General features: G+C 38.3%; 1 protein-coding gene across 5 annotated transcripts in view; it reads right to left on the reverse strand.

Moving 5' to 3' along the window:
• Window positions 1–201: 201 nt before the first annotated feature.
• The window catches only part of LOC148038059 (3-dehydroquinate synthase), a 107897-nt gene continuing 86321 nt past the window's right edge, over window positions 202–21777 (reverse strand). For 2 of the 5 annotated variants that reach the window (XM_087668457.1, XM_087668466.1), the window contains exons 3-10: window positions 13894–14060; window positions 13689–13787; window positions 13391–13459; window positions 13162–13296; window positions 13001–13090; window positions 1643–1810; window positions 1262–1343; window positions 206–1173 (exon numbers count right to left, since the gene is read on the reverse strand). In XM_087668457.1, coding sequence (XP_087524583.1) covers window positions 1043–1173; window positions 1262–1343; window positions 1643–1810; window positions 13001–13090; window positions 13162–13296; window positions 13391–13459; window positions 13689–13787; window positions 13894–14060 — 941 coding nt within the window. In that variant the 3' untranslated portion in view covers window positions 206–1042. Of the gene's footprint in view, window positions 1174–1261; window positions 1344–1642; window positions 1811–13000; window positions 13091–13161; window positions 13297–13390; window positions 13460–13688; window positions 13788–13893; window positions 14061–21777 lie in introns of all 5 variants that reach the window. The other 3 variants (XM_087668447.1, XM_087668439.1, XM_087668475.1) reach the window with 3 other exon arrangements.

The raw sequence follows: 21777 nt of genomic DNA on the forward strand, positions 1-21777 counted from the left end.
TTATAACTTTAAGCACCATGGATTATTGGTGGCACCTTATGAGGATGGGGCATTTCACATATCTATCCTCTCTCTCTCTCTGTCTCTCTCTCTCAATGCCCACTTTCAAGTGAACTATATCCTTGGTCCAATTTTGAGTCTCTAAAGATAGTCTCCAAGCAAATCCTTTATAAAAGCTTTGGTGAAGGTATTTGTTTAATTCTCCTTTATTGAATAGTAGATAGGTTCTACTATCCCATCTTCAATCAAATCACATGCATAGTGATACTTGATCTCAATATGCGCATTTGGTTTGTCATCCTCAACAGAAAAAATGTTTACATAAATACATATACATCCATACATTGTGCATGTATGCAAAGAGCATACATACCAGGTTCGTGAATCAAAATCTTGGTTTTGCAGATCTTCACAGCAAATGGTTCATGCTGAGAGACTCATATGTTTCTTGGCAAACACCTGTGACCTGTTGCATCACCATGGTTGCCACTCCACAAACTTACCTTCCTCCATGTCATTCTCAAGAATTGAATTTGTGTCTCCCTTTCTTGCTCTCTTTGCTCACTTAAAAGTCCAAATAAATTTGATACCTCACAGAGTTACATCAAAATAATGTTGAAGAGAAGATTGGGCGCATGAAACCTAGTTTATCCCAATCAAAATACACAGATATTAATGGACATCACGATGCTTTTCCTTGATGTCTCTGATGTCCATGACAAATTGTGTCGACAAGAACTTAACCAAGTAAAAGTCATGAAGGAGAATTTGTATTTCTTGGACAGTTAAATGAATTCACATTGATGCACATAAAATTAAGTTCCTGCAGTTTTTCCAAGATGCCAGCATCCAAATTATTCATCAATAAACTAACTGATGTCAGAAGCCTTGTTGCCTCTTCAGCTCGAAGATTCTGCTTTTTCTACATTACCTGAACCTCCCATACATCTCATGGGAAGATGCGAAAATTTGGTAAGGATGAGGTTTGCACAATGCTAAGATGCTTTACAAGATGGAAGCACTGAATATAGGCCATAGACTTTCATTTTTCAAGTATAAATTCTTCAATCGCCATACCTGTATGACGCGCACTACTGTGTAAGCTCAAGAGCACTCTATCACCAACTTTCAAGTCAGTAACAGGCACAGCCAAATTTATGTCTGCCTCAGTGCCTGTGAAATAAGTGTTGTAAGAGAAATTCTATATAGGAACTGTACATAGTATACAAATCCTAATCTGTTGTAAACAAATTCTGTGTACCTGTAGATGCTGGACGTACTAAATTGACTGTTTCAGCATTTTGTAGGAGCAAAGAGTAAACTGTAGACTCATCATTGACCACCTGAAACAATCAGTGAACTCAATGAAGGAACTTTAAATACTCCACAGTTAAAAGAGCAGATACTGTTGAAGCTTGCTGATAACATAAACAGAAGACTGACTAGTCAAAGTTCAGCCTAGTATTGAAATGATGTCAAATACCGTGAATCTGTTGATCAACCATTTCAAACATAACAAAAATATTCCATGTGTGTACTTTGAAAATAAGCCACTACGAGAGACATTTTTTAATACCTTCATATCTGTAGCTCCATTATTAAAACCCCCTACCCTCCTCCCCCAAAAAAAGAGTAATGTTACCGTTGCTTCAACCAGAATAAGAGGTCTTGTCTCTATTTTCACACGGCCAACAGTAGCAGGCCGCTGTCTACCCTGTACATCCACCACTAAGACTTGCATTCCACTTTGTAACTCCGCCAAGTATGCAGTTCTACTTCCTGGAACAGCCACATATGCATGTACTGGGCCCTGAATTTGTCCCCCCCCCCCCCCAAAAAAAAAAAAAGAAAAAGAAAAAAAAAGGTATCAAATGTGTATCCCTTTAATAAATATAACTGCTATCAATGGCACGAGTTTCAGAAAAACTGGTAATTCTGTAACCACACAGCCTGACCTACTCTGGCATGCCCTGACCTACAATGAACTATTGCCTAAAAGTCAAAGACAACATTGCCAGACTGCCATACATGCCAATACTACATGTAAAAATGAAACAAGATGCCTTCCAAAACATTAATATATAAAAACAACAGCACCACTAAGCAAGTAGTAAGGATTTGATGTTAAGAAGTATCGAATGGAGTACAAGGAAAGGAGTTTCTACTACCTCTTCAGTCTTGCTTGCTGCTATGATAGATGCAGGAAGAAGGTTCCCCTCTTTCAAGTACAATTTTTTGGGCCTCCTAATGGAATTTATGTACGTAAGTAATGGACTGAGTACAAAAATAGAAGACACTTATTCTCTCATTTTTCCTGCCTTGCTGCTACGGTAGATACAAGGAGAAGGCTTCTCCCCTTTCAAATACAGTTTATCTGGCCCCTACAATGACGATTACTAATGAAAATCAAGAGAGAGACAAAGAGAGAGTCTGTGCAACCCTACAGTCCACATGGTCTGTAGAAGGGAGAGAAAGTGAGAATTGAACCTCAGTCTACAGGTTCACTAGCCAGAGTATGGCCATTCCTCTAAAAAAGATCAGTGGTTCCAGAAGGTGAGAAAAAGAGCTTATACCAGCAAACTCATCAATGACAAAGATGTCTACCGTGATATTTGAACCTATAACTTTGTGATATTTCAACCTATTAAGTTATACTCAACCTCAGAGTTGTTTGCAAGCTCCTTTAGATCCAGCCCTCTTTACTAAACATGCCTCATTGCTATGGGTGCCCGATTGTCTGCCTTTCTTGTTGCAAAATGTGTGATAGGGAAACTTGCTTAAGCTACTGCGTCGAACACACATAATACACACAAGAGGAAGTTCACTCAAGAACACAAGAAGAGAGATGGAGGCCAACACATTTTCTTATTCATTTATCTTCCTTCTTCCTCTCACAATACAATATACACAAAGTATAGATAAGATATAACATAACAAAAAAGTGACCTACTAAGTCAAACAGTGCATAACTGACTATACTAATCAACTGGCGCTATAACTATGCCAACTACAAGCAGACGTAACGAACTAAATATAATAAGTGATAAGTTGGTGGACATCTGAGAAACATAATGACTACAAATGTGCTATAAGTGTAGACATGCAAACCTATCTAACCAAGTGGTCTATTATCAATGTCTGCCAATGTTGAGCTTGCCATCTCAATAACCCCTCAAGCTTAACTGCATCTCTGCAACTCCAAGTAAGCTTCGAAATTTTTGAAACTTCTTTGTACCCAATACCTTTGTGAAAATATTAGCTATTTGATCCTGTGTGCTAACATATACCAAGTTAATCTTTGATCATGTTGTCACAGTGAATGATAACTAGACAATCTCCCTACACATCCAAATCACCCAATAACTTTTGCAACCATACTACCTCACATGCTAACATAGCAGCACCTCTACACTCCACCTCTGTACTAGATAAAGTAACCGTTGGTTGTTTTTTCCTACTCTAAGTAACTGCAACTCTGCTAAAAGAAAACATGAATCCACTAGTAGATCTTCTATCAGACTTGCTATCAATCCAATCTGCATTTATATACCAAACACTTGTACATCCTTACCTATCTCATAAAGAAGTCAATAATAGAAGGTGGACTTTACATATCTTAATATACGTCTCACTATATCCAAATGAGACTTCCTAGGTACCTACATAAACTAACTCACAAGTCTAATCGTATAGCTCAAGCCTAGCCTTGTATAGTCATATAGATCAAACTTTCTACTATCTTCCTAAATATAGTAGGATCTTTTATCTCATCCCCAATATCAACACTCAACTTTATATTTTGCTTCAATGGCACTAAAAGAAACTTACATGTTGTCATACCATACTTGGATAACATATCGAAGTCATATTGCCATTGAGACAACCATATACCATCAATACATCTAATCATCTCAATGTCAAGAAAATACCTCAACTCACCCAAATCCTTCATCTAAAACTTTTGCTTTAAAAGCCCTTCACATTAGCAATCCCACTGTCACTATCACTTATAATAATCAAGTCACCAACATAGATAACTATGACGACCAAACTTGCATCACTCTTCCTTACATAAAGTAAGTGATCTGTATCTAAAACATAAAAGCCAATGTTGACAAGATACTCTCTAATCTTATTAGACGATGCTTTACATACTTATTTCAGCCCATAGAGTACCTTCTTTAGCCTACACACATACATGGAATGCTCTAAATTCTCATAACATGCCAACTGCTTTGTACATATCTCTTCTTGCAAATCACAATGTAAGAAGACATTCTTCACATCCATTTGTTGTAAACTCTAATCTTTGGTTGTTGCCAAAGCAACCACACATCTAACAATTGTCATCCTAGCAACTAGACTCAATGTCTCTTCATAATCTATGTCATATGTCTATGCATAGCCTTTTGCAACCAACATAGCCTTATATCTACTAATAGAACTATCTACATTATGCTTTATTTTATAGACCCACTTACAACCAATAGGTTTCTTAATTTTGAGCAATGGTACTAGATTCCAAGTCATATTGGTCTCTAATGCAACATTAGACACATACCAATTGCTCATCTCATAAAAAATAATATCCCTACTCATTCCAAAACTCACCAGTAATAGGGTTATAACAATGCTACCATTTCTGCTTAATAGAGTATCCAAAGAAAATACATTTTTCAGTCTTTGGGTCCAACTTATTCCTTAACTCATTAGGCACATGAACATATGTAATACAACTAAATACTTTTAAGAATGATACATCAGGTTTATTTCCTATAACCATAAACTGCAACCATGAGAGACTTGTTCATAATGTAGACAATCATATGAATAGCCTTAGCTAAAAAATGCTTGGGTATATTTTTCTCACCTATCAATGCACGTGTACCTTTTACAATATGTTTGTTTTTCCTTTCTACAATTCCATTTTGTTGAGAGATATATCTACATGCAAGCTATTGCATTATCCCATGATACCGCAAAAAATCATTGAACTCATTAGAGAGGTATTCTCCCCCTCCATCTAACTTCAAACAATTAACTTTTAAGCTTGTTTTTGTTTCAACAACAGCCTTTACTTTACTTTTTTTCTTCATGAAATATATCAAAGTTCCCTAAAGCAATCATCAATGAATATAATAAAATACTTACTACCACCAAGGAATACATTCTGAATAGGCCATTCTGAATAGGCCCCCAAGCATTTGAACGCACTATATTAAGTATATTATTGCTTACATCTTTATTGTGAAAACCATTACTTCACAAATCTTTTGTAATTCTACAACTCTAAATGTAAGCAAACTTGTAATCAACCCTTTGGACTACATTAATTTCAGTCTTTACAAATTTACATGTCCAATATGTTTGTGTCATATTTCAATGTTTACAACCACATATTTTCCTTTAGCATACATAACAGCATTTATAGTAGCAAGAATTCCAACATCCAAAGTAAACATGCGGCCAACTTTGCTTTCTTTTGTAACCAACTTGCACTTATTATTGAAGTCTTCACCAAAACAATCTTTTGCATTAAATCTAACTTACAACCCTTGCTCTACTATTTAACCAACAGATACAAAATTCTTTGTGATGGATGGTATATATAAAACATCCGACAAACACTTTGTCTGAACATGCAAGGACAAACTAACTTTTCCAATATGTGAAATTAGATGATATGAATCATCATCTATCTCTACATAACCTCGACTTTGAAAATCCTGCATCTCTCCAAACTATTCAATATGGTTGGTCATATAATTAGATGTACATAAATCAACATACCATACATTATCATATACCTCCTTTCTTGTAACAATATTCATTATATGTTGTATTATAAATAAACACTCATTTTTTGACATCATTATGCCTTAAACTCTATGCATAATTCTCTTCTTGTAATTTGCAATTACGAATATCATCCTTTTTATCATAACAGTAGGATACAATATGACCTGTTCTTCCACAATAATGGCAAACAATACCAGAATTATTAGAACCTCTATTTTGCTATCTATATCTTTCTCTAGAGCTCCCTCTGCCTCTAGAATTACCACAGCCTCCTAAATTCTACATATCATCAAACTCTTAATTTAACCTATTTTGCTAGTTACCACTACCACGTCCCATACTATGACATCTTGAAGAGTATATGTCACGTCCCCTTACTGAACTTGAGCAAAATGCTTCAACCTATTCACCACTTCTTTCAAATGATTCACTCTATATAATAATCTCTTCAATAATCATGAGAGAGACCAACTCATCAAAATCCAAATACGACTTCCATACATACGTACATGAAAGTAATAAAAGATTAACTAAATCATCATCATTAGACATTACATCAATAGTTGTTAAGACATCTGCAATGCTCCTCACCTTCAAAGCATACTCATTTATAGAAATCTTCCATTTCTTCAAAATATTCAACTCTTGCTTAAGTTGAATTTTCTGTGCATTTATATTTACTGAAAACATACTCTTGAAGGTTATCCCAACTACATGTAAACTTTATACATTTCTGATATACCTCAGTATAGTATTATCAACAACTGCAGATAGCTAACACATTACTTTTTTGTCTTTTGCATTCCATTCTTTATAGTTACTAAGGCATCTACAATGCTCCTCACCTTCAAAGCATACTCATTTATAGACATCTTCCATTTCTTCAAAATATTCAACTCTTGCTTAAGTTGAATTTTTTGTGCATTTATATTTACTGAAAACACACTCTCGAAGGTTACCTAAGCTGCATGTAAACTTTATACATTTCTGATATGCCTCAATATAGTATTATCAACAACTGCAGATAGCTAACACATTACTTTTTTGTCTTTTGTATTCCATTCTTTCCAAACCTTTAATTCTTTTACAATCGCAAGATCACTTGGCTCTGGTTTCTTTCCTTCATCTGAAACAAATGCATAGAGACATTCTCCAAAAAGAAAGTTTGTTATACGAAACTCTCATAATGCGTAGTTATTCTTGTCTAGCTTCTCGATAATTAGACTTCAACTCTTCTCAACCATTATGACACAACAGAGTATCAAATAGCAAGTAAAACTTCTGCAACCCTTCACAAAATGTGCATAGCAATAAACCGAGCAGTCTTTTTTACTTACTGCTTAATTATAAATACAATCTACAACTTATTTGTGCAGATAAAGCTTGTGTTTACTTCTTGATAAATATCTCAAAACTTACAAATTTGAAATTTGTAGCCTATATATCAAAGAACAGCTGATAGTGCTGAAATTATAGTATGTCTTGAAATTATTGTTCGCAACCTTGCGGAGCCAAAATGATACCTTAAATGATGTCAGATGGCTTGAAATGATCTACAAAATATACATTGTTTTGCTTACTCACCAAATCTCATAGTAATCTGAGATTTTTGCTCTACTCTACTTCCTATATCTCTACAAGCACTATCCAAGAGAAAGAAAAAAAGAACGGAAGAGCTTCTACCCAACTGTTGGCTTACTTAAATCATTTCTCTTTCTTCATTACTTCAACCTTCAAAACCAACCTCTCAGTGGCGCTGCTCTGATACTATATCACGAAATGTGTAATAGGGAAACTTACTTGAGCTACTATGCCAAACACACACAATACACACAAGAGAGAGCTCACTCAAGAACACAAGAAGAGAAATGAAGGCCACAAAGTTTTTTTGCTGGTTTTTCTTTCTTCTTTCTCTCACAATACAATGAGCACAAAGTATAGATAAGATACAACATAAAAGAAAAGTGGCCTACTAAGTCAAACAATGCATCATTGACTATACTAATCAACTGGTGTTATAACTATGGTAGCAATAGCTAGGTGTAATTAACCAAATATAGTAAATGATAAGTCAATGGCTATGTGAGAATCATAATGACCACCGACATGTTAAGTATAGACATGCGGACCAATCTAACTAGGCAGTCTATCATCAATGTCCGCACGTATTGAGCTTGCCATCTCAACATTTCTTCCATCCAAAGCCACAACACGATATGGCTGGCCCCTATCAACATCCACTCTAGCCCCTCGAAATATTGCACCTAGACTATTGATTGCTTACTCTTGCTGCTAAACTACATTGGTTTGAAAGCCCAATGAACTGCCATCTCAAAAATAGAGACTTGTGCCGATAGGACATAAGTCACATGCTCTAAATGCAAGCATGTGGTCATAACACTTGTCAAAAAATGCACGTGAGAGTAAATAATACACATTTTGGCTACAAAATGAGCATTCCTTTTCACTTTCAAAAATTTAAACTCTCAAATGAAACATAAAATCATACACAACAAGGGAATACAAAAAAGAATTTCTATAACAAGACATTTCTCTTATTTCTTTTAAAACTAGCATGTAGATCTTATCTATAGAACAGTCAACATAAACTTATAGCACACACACTATTCAATTTAACAAAGAAAATAAATGACACAAAGGACTTGAGAGCTAGGATGCTCTTGCACAATAGATGAGACTAGATTGGCCCTCAAGGTGGGCGTTCCTTATAGTATTCCTTTAATATTGAAGATGAGCCTTTACACAAACCACTTGTGACCTACCTCTAAGATATGTAGCTGTCATAAACCAACACTCTTTTTGCTAATGATTTCTCCCATGCCTGGCATTATCTTCTACCGAAGCAGAGTACAAGCTAGCTTGTTTTGTTGCATGTGAAGCAATATGTTTAAGGAGGATCTTATGACATATAGGAGTGCAAGATGAAAATTTAACAATGCTAAGATATGATAATCAAAGTTGCATCGCCATAGTAAAAAATTCAATGTTTCATACACACACCAAACATATTGAAATCCAATATCACCATATGCATGATTTGATCGAGGATGGGATAGTAAAATTGGTCTACTATCCAACAAAGGAGAATGAAGCACATATCTTTACCAAAGCTCTTACGCAAGATTTAATTTGAGTTCATCTTCAAAGACTCAGCACTAAGCCGAGGATGTAGTTCACCTATAGGTGGATATTTTGTAGGGGGGACAGGGTTATATATTAGATATGCTCAATGCCCCACCCTCGTAAGGTACCACCAATGATCCATAGTGCTCAAAGTTGTAAGATCCCCATTATGGGAAGAAGCCATGTATGAGCCTAAACATTGATTGGGTCCTAACTTATATATAAAATGGGATCTACGTGACCGGATAGCAAAAAGGTGACCTTTGTGGGTCTAACCTTTAGGATAGAGCAGTTAAGTTGATAGCAACTCAAGACACACTGCATAGAGTTGCAAGATATGGGAGTTATCAAGTACCCCTATTTTGACATCCAAGGAAGTGGAAGTGACCCCTAGCTAGGGGGGTCTTAGGAGGACCAACGGCCTCCCTAACGAGCGTCTGAGGATAGCACCTCCGGCTCAACACTAAAGGAAATATTCTCCAGCCAACTAGGAAAGATTTGTAACACGATAGGTCAAACATGCCAACCTCACCACCTTCCTACCCTATAAAAGAAAGACCCCTACAAAGCAATTATCAATCTATCTTTCACCTAGTTAGATTTCTTCTAGCTAGCCTTAAGCTCTTCACCTATCATCTATCTAGATCACCATCTAAGCTTCATACTGGAAGCGTACGCATGTACAAAGCCATCTTTGTATCAATTTGTTTGGAATTGAAGAAATTTTTGCTCTTCTCTTAATTTCTATGTACTCTCTATTCCTTGCTCAAATTCTGTTCGTTATGATGTGTAATTTTTAAAGTACACATTGTGGATTCTCAATAATAATTATTATCTATATACTATAAGTAGGGTTTTTTAAATATCTAACCACTATGGTTATATGGATGGCAACCTATTGGCCACCTTCACCTACTCCCTCATGTCTCCCTCACTTGTAACCTTGAAGGCAACCTTTTTTTTAAAGAATTGAAGGTGTCATTTTTTAACACTTTCACTTTTTATTTTTTACCATTAAAAGGCAACCTTAAAATTCCTTAGAGATGAGCATTACTCAAGTAAAAATAATGTAAATTTCCAAATACATGGAATAACCATAAGCATAAGGAATAGACATCTTTCAAATTGTTGTTACACATACATACATACATACATGTGTGTGTGTGTGTGTGTGTGTGTGTGTGTGTGTGTGTGTTTAATACAAGGGTTAGCAAAATAACTAATCTAAAGTCTGTAATGTAAAACCACGTGAGGTATCACTAATAAAAGAAGGTGATTAAATCCCATATGTCTAGAAAGGCCCTTCACCTTTTCGTCCACTCTAAATCTCCTTTTAGTCTCTTCCATTTTCTTTGAGAATATGAATGTCCTCTCCACAAATGTGAGCGAACAACTTAGAGGACTTAGAGGGCATTGTATATTGCTGCTCTACGCTCTCATTGAATCTCAATGTCCAAATGTAACAAGCAACAATACAAAAAAAAGGTCTGCATCTAAATATGACAATGTCTTCTCATCCATCCATCTAGGTGAAGTCTATCAAGAAAAGTTTAGTGATGACGTAAGAGTACACATATTTGCCTGTAAGTTGGCTTTCTCGAAACCTTTATAGCCTCTATCTTTGCATATCTTGTGTTGGACAGTGTGTATAAACATGAACAACTCTCTAATTGTGCTACCAACCCCCAACAGGAATTTTCCAAGAGAGATGGAACCTTCATGCAGCAAACTATGGCCTGGCATAATGGTTGAAGGAAAGAGGCTGCCTCATCCCATTATCAACTCATAATAGCTCTCTCTAAAATGGTTGCTGTAAATCTGACCTCAAAACCCCTTTGTAAACATTTGTTCCAAATTGTATTACATCTTGAAGTCCACCTTTCGTTACATCCACAAGTATGGGATGTGATAGTTCATATTACATAAGCATTTGTACTTGTACAAACTTATGAAAGTAAAGCTGCACACCCTTTTGACAAAGCATTAAGCCTTTATACTTTTCCACTTTTGTATAAAAGTGGGAAGTGCAAGAGGCCATGTCTTCACAGTTTGATAAATAATGAAGCATACAGATCTCCTTCATAGGTGTGTACATGTTTTCTGATCACACATGCCACATGTTTCAAAGAGTGCTGCCAAATGTACTTAACGATTGTGGCTCAAATTCTGGATGAAAACATACTGTATCAAGATTAACAGGTTGCAGGGGGGACCAACATAACCCATTATGCCACCAAGTGGTCATGATGGCATTTGAACAATAACAAAATTGTAATGCGTATTTAGCAGGTTGAAACAAGATCAATGAGTAAACTTCCTGTCATAAAAGATGCGCTGTTAATGAAAGATTAATGGCCTGCTAACTGAAGAAAGTGCTGCTAACACAATATAGAAACCAAGCACTTGGTCTTGCAAAGGAGTAATCTTGAGCATTGGCATTGCTCAAGCATGGTACGTGCCACATATGCATTTCACATAGAAAATAATGCTTTCATGTGATGTTTGTGTTTAAAGCTGAAAAGGACTTTCAGAGATACCATAGGAACCATCACAAAATAAGGGCTGTTCTTATGAGATGGTATGTCAAAGATGCAAACTGATAGAGAAATAAGATCAGAAGATTCATGCAAACAGGTGTGTAGAAATGGCCATGAGAATTCCAAAATCAAATCTGCATAACCAGAATCAGGTGCCTAGAAATCCCAAAATTTTAAACATAAGACATGCAAGCCCAAAATGCAGAGCTTAAGAGCAAGACCGCATTTATGGGGCATGCCCAGTATTTGGAATAGTCTTAGACAATACCAATTGGAGCCCATAATAGACAATACTCAATACTAGAAGGATATACACATTTTTACCTTCTGTTAGGACATAATAAACTGACAAGGGGGAACAACATGTTCTCAGGAAGCGGCACCATGTTGTCCTTGCACTCATCACCTCTGACCAAGAGAGGACCAAGAGCAGTGGAAAGTAACAAGCAACAGCCGAGTCAAGGCAGCATCTGTCCTACATCAGACGTCACCATTGTGGGAGCCAAATCAAGCTTGTGTGGCTGGAAGCAGTTGTATCCAAGCTCAGGATTGCAAGGGGTGTTGACAAAGCTTGGAGTCAGCAAGTGTGAAAGAAATCAAGGGGTAATTATTGACTAAAAAGATCAAGAAAAAAACATGATATTCTCTGGGGAGAAAAGAAGAAAGAAGCATGACAAGATTAAGCATAAGCATTCCTAGAGGGAAGCACAAGCGGCTACATCTTGAAAGCTTGATAAATAATCAAATACACAAAGTTCCCTTTACAAAAGATGCCACCACACTCACCACATATCACAAAGAGTATTGCCAAGTGTCCCTAAAGGTGTCACACTCAAGGCCATTCACTTTAGAGAATCCCATCACTTTCAAAGGAATTTACAATAGAATTCATTTGTACACAAGAACGGATTTATTGAGTACCAGGTCACTAAAACATTGATAGTTCTCAGACACGCATAAGGCTCCTTTGACATTGATTTCCTAATATATGGCTGGAAGCACACAATCGCTCAATTGCCTGGTCAGCCATCTAACAATGACTTATTGAAAGTTCATGTAGTGTGATCTATCTGTATAAGGCTCTAAATTTCTCCATCACTACTGTAGATAAACTTTAGATAAATAAACTACTTAAAGGTCTGGTATACCAGTCTAAGGTAGACCTGTCCAACTATCAACACGAGTATTCTGTTTTGCAGACACCATCTGTCAACAACCACCTTTTGTTATTGGCTATATACACCCTCCGAAGTTTCTTGAAAAGGAACCACCATTGGAACAAAAAGAGTGTCCTATCTCATGAAATTCCTCTTGAAGTTCATTATAAATGCCACACAAAACATTCTTTCACTTGGAAGTTGGACCTTAAATAGTGGATATAGGACAAGACTGATGTTGCTTATTGCTAGAATGAACTTTGATATCAACTTAAAGTATCAAAGTACAATGATCAAACAAATGAGAAACCATGAGACAAAGCTAAATACGTCAGAAAAGCTCAAGTTGGTGAAATAACTCACAGCATTGATACGAAAGGGCCTGCTCGCAACATAGTTCGTCTTTAAGCATTCGGAGTGAACAAGAAAAAGACCTCTTGCAAATGATCCCACCTGTCAATCTACTCTGTCTATAAAGCCTTTCGAGCCTTTAACTATGCTTTTGATAAATGATAGCCACTCACCAGAAGACCTTCTCCAGGAACCAGAAGACTGCACAGATCTACACAAACACGATCACCCATGCCCATCAACTCGACTCGTTGAACTATTCCTGGAGTCAATGTCATCTTTTCTTGTGTGATTGATTCAAGAAACGCCTGCCTTTTCCCCAGTTAGGAAAATTCCAAACAGAGTTAGCTGTATCATGTTTCTAAAACCTTGATGTCCTTTCTCAAAGGAGTAATTGGTCACCTTTAACTCGTAGACTTCAGATGGATCATCGGTCTGCAGCACAATACCATCTGTTCCCTTCTCCAATGACTAGAAAGAAGCACAGACAAACTACTGGCAGTCAAGCAGCCAACATTTTTGAAAACTAGCACCAGAAAATATGAAGGGCTCATCTATAACTCCCAATTTAAGAAGACGATTTGCTTGCTGAAGAGCTGGATGAACTGAATGCAGTCTATCGACATATTACACATTTAGACGTCTTACAATTTGTTTTAAATATTAAAAACGTATGCTCAATTCACATTTTGATCCATACCTCTAAAAAAATTTGTGCTTCACTGGCAGTCCTTGCAGTGGCAAAAATTGATGCTTGACTATTTTGGAAAAAGGCAATCATATTTTCTGCGTTGATTATCTGCATAAATCTCCTGTATGCTAAGAATAAGATGACCTACGATAGAAAATATTATATGTATGGGAAAAAGAGAGCCAGTTGCATAATTGCCATAAAAGCACCTCACCCGCCACTCACGAGCATCCATCACGACAATGTCAGTGCTTCCAGACAACACAGTCAAGACATGCAAATCTTCAGCACAAGAGACTTCACCAAATAGAGCAACTTGTTTCTTTTTGCTGTCATAAAGTTGCCCATTGTTAAAAAACAAAGGCCTGATTTTTGCCATGTCTGGGCCAAGAAAAGTCAACACACGGCTTCCATTAGTTTACTAGTGTACTGTCATTACTCGGAGCATATTAAACCGACACACATGTTCATAATTACACCCTTAAAATTCATAAAGCAAACACTCAGGCAATCATTTAGAGTTTCAAAAATAATATAGGTCACAGAAATGTCTTTAGCATTTTACAAAATGAAGCTGACCTAATTCTAAGTAGCATATACTCCATGTAAAATAGTCCAAGCATGTCCTTGGGAAGCCACCCCTCACAGTTACATTTCTAGAACAACTTACAGCGATTTCTTTACCTATTCAAATGCATGCCTGCGAAACCGCTGACAGTGAGGCTTTCCTTATGGCCATAGGAACTAGCATTCAGGATCTTCTATGAAACTCTTTTTTGTGATAAAAAATGTGGCTAATTATATTAGTGAAAAGAATTTTACAATGAAGCGCATGTGCTCGACAATGTAGTTGGAGCTGTCTCCAAAGCACAAAACACTCATATATACGAGCCTCTCAAAGTGGTCTGGGGGTATGCAGGAAAGAAGCCGAGGGGAAATGTATCGCCACCTAGGGCCACCTGCCTGCATCATTGTTGTGTCATGTGTGTCAAGTCCCACTTGAAAACCAAGGTACCTAACTGTCCTGCTCACCCATCTGAAACCCAAGTGGACGCCCCACTTTGCTAGAATTTGGGTTTGCAAGAAAACCAACTGAGTTCTACCAGTTGATTTTTGCACCTATTGTCATGCAAAACACCTGTAGTACCAATCTCACTCTATCTGGCATCAGCTCATCATCCTCAACATAGAGAGCTGTGTTATGTACATACTCCAACTCTCTCTCAGCCCTCTATCGTAGCCTAAGGCCCTATAGGCCACTCACTCTCAAGTGGAGGAAATGGGGCATCACCTCCACAAAGACTAGGAAGAGATAAGGGGCTAGAGAGTTTCACTCACGAACAAACTGCTCCAATCAAAACTCTGCCCCTCTCCACCCCCCGATGATCGCTCTACTAGTGGCAGACCTACATCGTGCAAACACCCCACTAATCCACTGCTGAGGAAAGCCTAGCCATGCCATGGTGCCCTCTAAGAAGTCCCAATCAACCCCATCATAGGCCTTTTCGAAGTCCGTAAGGAGCACAACCACCCACTAGCCATTGTGTTGTGTAATTATGTTAAGCTAAGAATGCACTACAAACTGATTAGCTCTTTAAAACAGCCCCAAAACATGCAAATTACTAAAAAGCTTCATTAAACAGGGCATGGTCCTAGAGAGTTTGTGTGTCCCATAAGCAAAACCCTAATTTGGGAGGATCCTTCTGCATATATAAATAGATCAACTACCCAACATTCAGCCCATCCAAAAGATGGTTGGTAGTCTGATCTACTTGACCATAACAAAACCAAAGTTGAGCTAAAGCAGTTGGAGTGATAATCCAATTTATGCAAAAGCCATGAAAATCACTAAGGTATGTGAAGAAGATGGTGAGTTCTGGCTTGGTCTATGAGAAAGAAATCAGGCCTACCTTCTTTGGATCTACAAACGCAGATTGGCAAGGAAGTATTATGCATAGAAGATCTACCAATGGATATTTTTTTTCATTTGGTTAAGCAATGGTGAGTTGGAGCAGCAAGAAACAACCTATAGGAGCATTATCAATCACGACAACAAAGTAAAGAGAAATAGCACTGGCAGCCAGCTCATGAGCAAACATGGCTGAGACTACTACTATGTGGCATGTAGGTTTCTCACTTCTTAGTGCATATTTCTGCCATCAGCCACCTACCATCTACTCTGCAACCCTTGTCGCATCTTCCAACCCTTGGCACCTAGTCTACTACTACTATCGCTTGCTACCAAGAGGTCCCCCTATGGCTGCATTTATAGCCCTACTACCATTGCCAGCTATTTCTGATGTGCAGGTTTCTCAGCTGAGAGTATCCAAAGCAATCAGCTGACTGAAAATTGAGTTAAACTCATTCAAATGTACAGACATGGCTATACCCTCTTTCATGTGAAAATCCATCAGTTTTTTCAACCAATAAACCTTGATGGCTGCACTTTTCTGAGCATACAATTCTTCAAGCCTTTGCCACATTGCATATGCTGAATTCAGCTTCTCAATGTTGAAGAGCAAGTTGTTTGACACTGAGAGCTCAATGGTAGAGCGAGCAAGCTCGTCCAAGTCATCCCACTCACCTTGTTCAACATCTGCTAGTTTGATTCCCTTTGTTTTGATGGGCTTTACATGTCTCTTTTGCACCAAGACATTGTAGCATTGTTTTTGCCAAATTGCAAAATTATGTGCATCTTCAAGCTTCTTAATGTGCAAAAGATTACTGCTCTCACTGTTTCCAGCCATAATTTGCAGTCCCAAATTGACTAACCAGTCACCAAAGGCAAGCCCGAATGTGATACAAGTGACCACAATACACAAGAGTACCAACCAGCAATGAAAATTCCAAGATTGCAGAAATTTCAGATCTGCAAATAGATCTCAGAATTAAAAAATGTTGTTTGCTGCACTCTTCAAGCAATTTCTAACACATTTAGAGACCAAGCCACCAATTACATGTGAAATTCCCAAAATTTCACTACAATTTCTGCTCCAAAGGCATTTCTGAGCACAAATTTGACAATTTGGATCAAAAGCCCCAAATTTTAGAGGATAATCGGTTGAGATTGCATCAATTCAAGTACCCAAGTGCATATACCAGGCAATTCTTGCACAAATTGATGAAATTCTGCAAAAGCCCCAAATTTCTCAAGTCCCGTGTTCACAAATTTCAATGAAATTGAAGAAATTTCACTGAAATGTGAAGGCCCCAAAATTTCACAAGAAAATGTGCACCGATTTTGCAATTTTTGAGTCAAATTGTCCAGTTTTGCATTAAAGTCCCCAAATCTAAGAAAAGCCTCAATTTTCCAGGAGCAAATTTGCACAAATTTGTATTCTGTACTTGTACGCGCGAACGTCCGGTAGAGAAGGGAGAGGAAACTGCCAAAAAAAAAAAAAAAAAGATTTTTTTTTTTTAAAGTTAACTGCCTGTTCCGTGTCTGCTGCCCAATAACCATCGTCCCGTCTAGTCGTCACATCCTGGCAGTCACGTCTATAGCCTGTCACTGTGTCTGCCCATCACATCCGTGCTGAACTTGGTTGCGTTTCGCCTGGGCCTAGTCACCTGCAATCTGGTCGTATGCAACGTGTCGCATGCAGCCTACGATTTGTCGACGGCTACGCATCAGCCCGTCTGCAACTCCTGCGACAGCTACAACACTGTGCCCACTAATCCAGCTGCCACTCCTACACCTACTGAACGTTGATTATTGGACACCTCTCACTTGAGGTCGCCTGACTAGCTTGTCCAACTTCGGAAAGCGTGCACTCCTTGCGCTCTGATACCAGTTTGATGTGAAGGTTTCTCAACTGAGAGTGAATGTGCAGAGAGTTGAGAGCAGTAGAGTGACTGAGTGAGCACGACACTCGATGTTCGGTAAAAAGACTAGTGTACCACTTTTAGGTTTTGAATATATATAAAGTACAACAAGTTAAGGATGCGCTCACACCCAAACACGATAAAAGGCACGGTGAGCCTTTATTCCCAACAGAGTGTATGAATAGGACTACCCAAGAGAGGGTCCGCATTATGCTTAGCCAAACAGGCTTACCACAACATTTTTGGGCTAAGGAAGTCTCTATTGTTGTGCATCTCATTAACAAGGCACCTTGCAATGCTATTGACTTCCAAGTTGCAGAGGAGGTATGGACAAGAAAGTCTCTCTTATATGCTCATTTACATGTCTTTGGATATGAGGCCTTCTACCATATGCGTAAGGACCAACGCAATAAGCTGGATCCAAAAAGTATGAAATGCATTTTTCTTGGCTATGGAGATGCAAGTGAGATATCTACCGTCTTTGGGATCCGCAGGCGTGAAAAGTCACCCGCAACCGCAAAAAGTCTCTGACACCTGCCCTACCTACGTTTGCACTTTCTACATCCAAGAGACAAGCTGCCCACCTTCACCAATACCCCTCTCCTTTGCATTTGTCTAGACATATATCTATAGATATACCTGAAACTGTATGCTATGTTTCTTTTGAGTATGGAGTTGGCACTTCTCTATCACACTTTCCTTCAATCCCACCCTCCTCTCCCAAATCTATTCTCTTCAATTTAGTAATCTAGGATTGCACTCCACTTTTGCATCCACCACACGGATTTCCATCCTTTGCCACACATGTCCCTATCTCTTCTCCATGGGCTACTCCATGGGAGTCATCTCATTGACCACTATGCGACACGTGATCGTACTGGACATATCAATCTCGACTTAAGCTTCATAGTTTTTCCAATAAGAAAGGGGATGATATGAAAGTCCAGTTGGCCAAATATAGGCGGCGACTTGCCAAGTTCGCCACTTGTGGCTCACCAAAGTCAAATGACAATGAATTTACTTTTTTTCTTAAGCAAGCTGTCTAAAAGATATTTCCACTTTATCCAGCACATCATCTCATTGCCTTGATTGCAGACCTTTTATGAGTTTGAATGTTAGTTCTTGCATTACACGACACTGCTTGATCAAGTCCACAAGAAGTCCTCCCTACATTCTTATTCAAAGAGGGATCTAGTTGCCTCTTCTTTGCAAGGGAAAACTGGAGGTGGCAAGAATTCATAGGATGGGAAGACAACTTAAAACAAGGGTGACACCCCTTCCTCAAACGCCAAAACCAAAGAAACTAAACCCATCTGGCAACAACTCCCTAAAAAGAATAGGATTTGCACACATTGCCAAGGATTGGGCCATGTGGACGAGGAGTGTCGTTTAAAGGTCTAGAGTCTCCCATCTAAGAAACCACAGCAAACCGTTGCAACTGCCTCCACTCTTGCTACATAGTCCAATGGGGCTACGCCTCTTGTTGCTACCCCATTTGCTCCTAGCACAATTGCCCCTGGACATGTGACACAAAGAATTTCAGGACAACAACATGTACATGCAGAATTATAGGCCTATATTTCAAGATATCAACCTGTAAATGAAGATTTGCAGGTCCAGTAGCGAGCCTTCACTCTGCAGACAACAAGAAGTGGTTCAAGGCTATGCTATCAAAGATGGAATCTCTTGAAAAGAATGTTACTTGGGACTTGGTGCAATTGCCTAAAGGGCAGAAAACACTTCCATTCAAGTGGGTTTACAAGATGAAGGTCACTTCTGGTTCTTTGCCAAAGTACAAAGCACGGTTAGTTGCACAGCCTTAGTAGCCCATATCTTTCACTATCCCTAGAGGATTAGCTGATTGGTTTGCTAGCTTCTCTCCCATAGCACTTTTTGCATCTATTCCAAGGTCCCCCCCTACACCTCCATCTAGGACCACTTCCCCACCTTGTCATGCATTTCATTAGCAGAGACCTACTAATGGAAGAACACGATGGCGGCCAGATCCTTAGGCTAGCATCACTCTAGGTACCTCATGATACTCTAGCTAGCATCCTCTAGACCTCTTAGTTCCTTAGGCTTATGCATCAACCCATAGGTTACTTCATCCTTAGGTTTTGCTTCTTTTGTCTTCCGCTACATTCACTCATACACACATACAAATTGCACATATTTCATTTAGACTTACTTTTTGTTTTGTTTTTCTTTGAAGCATCTCACTACTAACCTTTATTTTGAGTATTCTTATCTCTTGCATGGATTTGTTTTTCAATGTAGGGCTAATATATAGGTTTGCATCAGTCCTTCCTGGGCTGGAAACATGGCATGTGTATTCAATAATCCTAGAGAGTTTCTATGTCCCATGAGCAAAATCCTAATTTGGGAGAATCCTTTTGCATCTATAAATAGACAAGCTGCCCACCATACAACCCATCCTTGTGTACAAGTTTCTCACTCCTACGTGTAGATTTCAGCCATTAGCCACCAACCATCTATTGTCTAGTCCCTATCCACTGCAATTCAACATCTTCTTTCCCCTAGCGTCCAGACTATTGATGCCACCCACTGCTAGCACGTCCCCATACAGCTGTGTTTACAGCCTTGCTGCCATCGTGAGTTGTTTCCTCTTCTCCAACACTTGTCCTACTTGTGTTTGCAGCTTCTGCAGCCCAACGACAAGCTGCCCACCACCTAGCTATTACCATATTTCGATAGTGATGTGCATGAACACATTTAGGACTTCCGGAGCACTTTTTTCCCTCTTTAGGAGGCTTTTTCCCCTAGCCTTGTATATATACCTATTCACTTAAGGGCATACTTAGTCTCATAAATATGTTTCTTCTACACCTCTTAATATACTTTGATTTGTGCTCTATCAACTTTCCTCTTCTCCTAGCTATGTACTTGCATTCTTGATTTCCTCATATTGAAATCAAATTCAACGAGCACTCTCAGGTCAACATATACTATGAGAAAGCCCTTCATGTGTAGGCATCGTCAAATTTTTCGATTGGGGTCCATTTTGGCCTCCATTTGCACTACTACCTATACTACACAAGCTATTTTGTCCTTTTGTGCAGAATTTGCGAACTCTCTCAATTCTGCAACAAGTAAGAACCCTTGTAGTCTCCTTCATATTGTGCCACATAGCAGACTTGGTTTTGTGCATATTTTCCTCCATACATGCAACTTTTGTATCAAGTACAGTCAATGGGGCTAGCAACAATGATGTATCCCATATGTTGGCTGTTGAGGATCGGATAGAACCAACTATCCACTATGGGCTTATATAATGCATCATGCATTTGTTGCAAAGGGGCTTTGGCACATTGCAAATGAAATTGAAAGATGTTTTGGTGCTATTTCAAAAGCTGCAAGTGCAGAAATAATAGCAAAAATAGATATTGTTGAGGATGTTGTAGGTTTTGCTCCAGTTAATACTAGAACAGTAACACCACCATCTACTCCTAAGAAAATTTATTGGGATGTCGTAGGTTTTGTTCCACTTAATACTAGAGCACCAGCATCACCATCTACTCCTAAGCAAATTTGTTAGGATGGTAGAGATACAAAGGCTCATGCTTTAATTGCATTGTCTATTAAATGTACCATGATCCCACATATTCACTCGTGTAAGACAGTTAAGGATGCTTGGGATATACTTGCACATTTGTATCAAGGAAGGAATGAGGCTTGTATTGCTTACTTGCATAAGCAATTAGAGACTAAACATATGGATGAAGATAACTCCATGGACAACTTTTTGATAAAGATCAATTATCTTAAGGAGTAGTTGGTTGTTGCAGATGAGATGTTGCTAGATAGTTCACTTAAGATGGCTATTCTCAATGGTCTGCCTAATTCTTATCAGAGTTTTGCATTTACTCTTCATTTGATGATGGAAGGTAATCCAAATGCTTTGTTATTTGATGAGTTGATTTTTGTTTTGAGCAAGAATAACAATCTAGGAAAAACAAGCCCATTATGCATGTTGTAGATCAAGCTTTTGTGGCTAGCCAGAAAGGTAAAGGAAAAGCTTCATTTTCTACTACTAAGCACAAATCTTCAAATGTTCTTCAAACAAAGAAGGTTGATAAGGATGAAAAGAGAAAAGAAAGTCAAATATTTTGCAAGTGTTGTAAGGCAAAAGATCATGTCATTAAGGACTATTCCAAATTGGCTACAAAAGAGGCTAAGAAGAAATAGGCTAATATGGTTGTTGCAAATGCCTCTCTTTCTAAGTCAAAATCTACAAATGTTGTGCAAGATACAAAGC

The sequence above is a fragment of the Lygodium microphyllum genome, chromosome 3, assembly GCF_053477565.2.
Source record: "Lygodium microphyllum isolate KBCC chromosome 3, Lygodium_microphyllum_v1.1.10, whole genome shotgun sequence".
Lineage (NCBI taxonomy): Eukaryota > Viridiplantae > Streptophyta > Polypodiopsida > Schizaeales > Lygodiaceae > Lygodium > Lygodium microphyllum.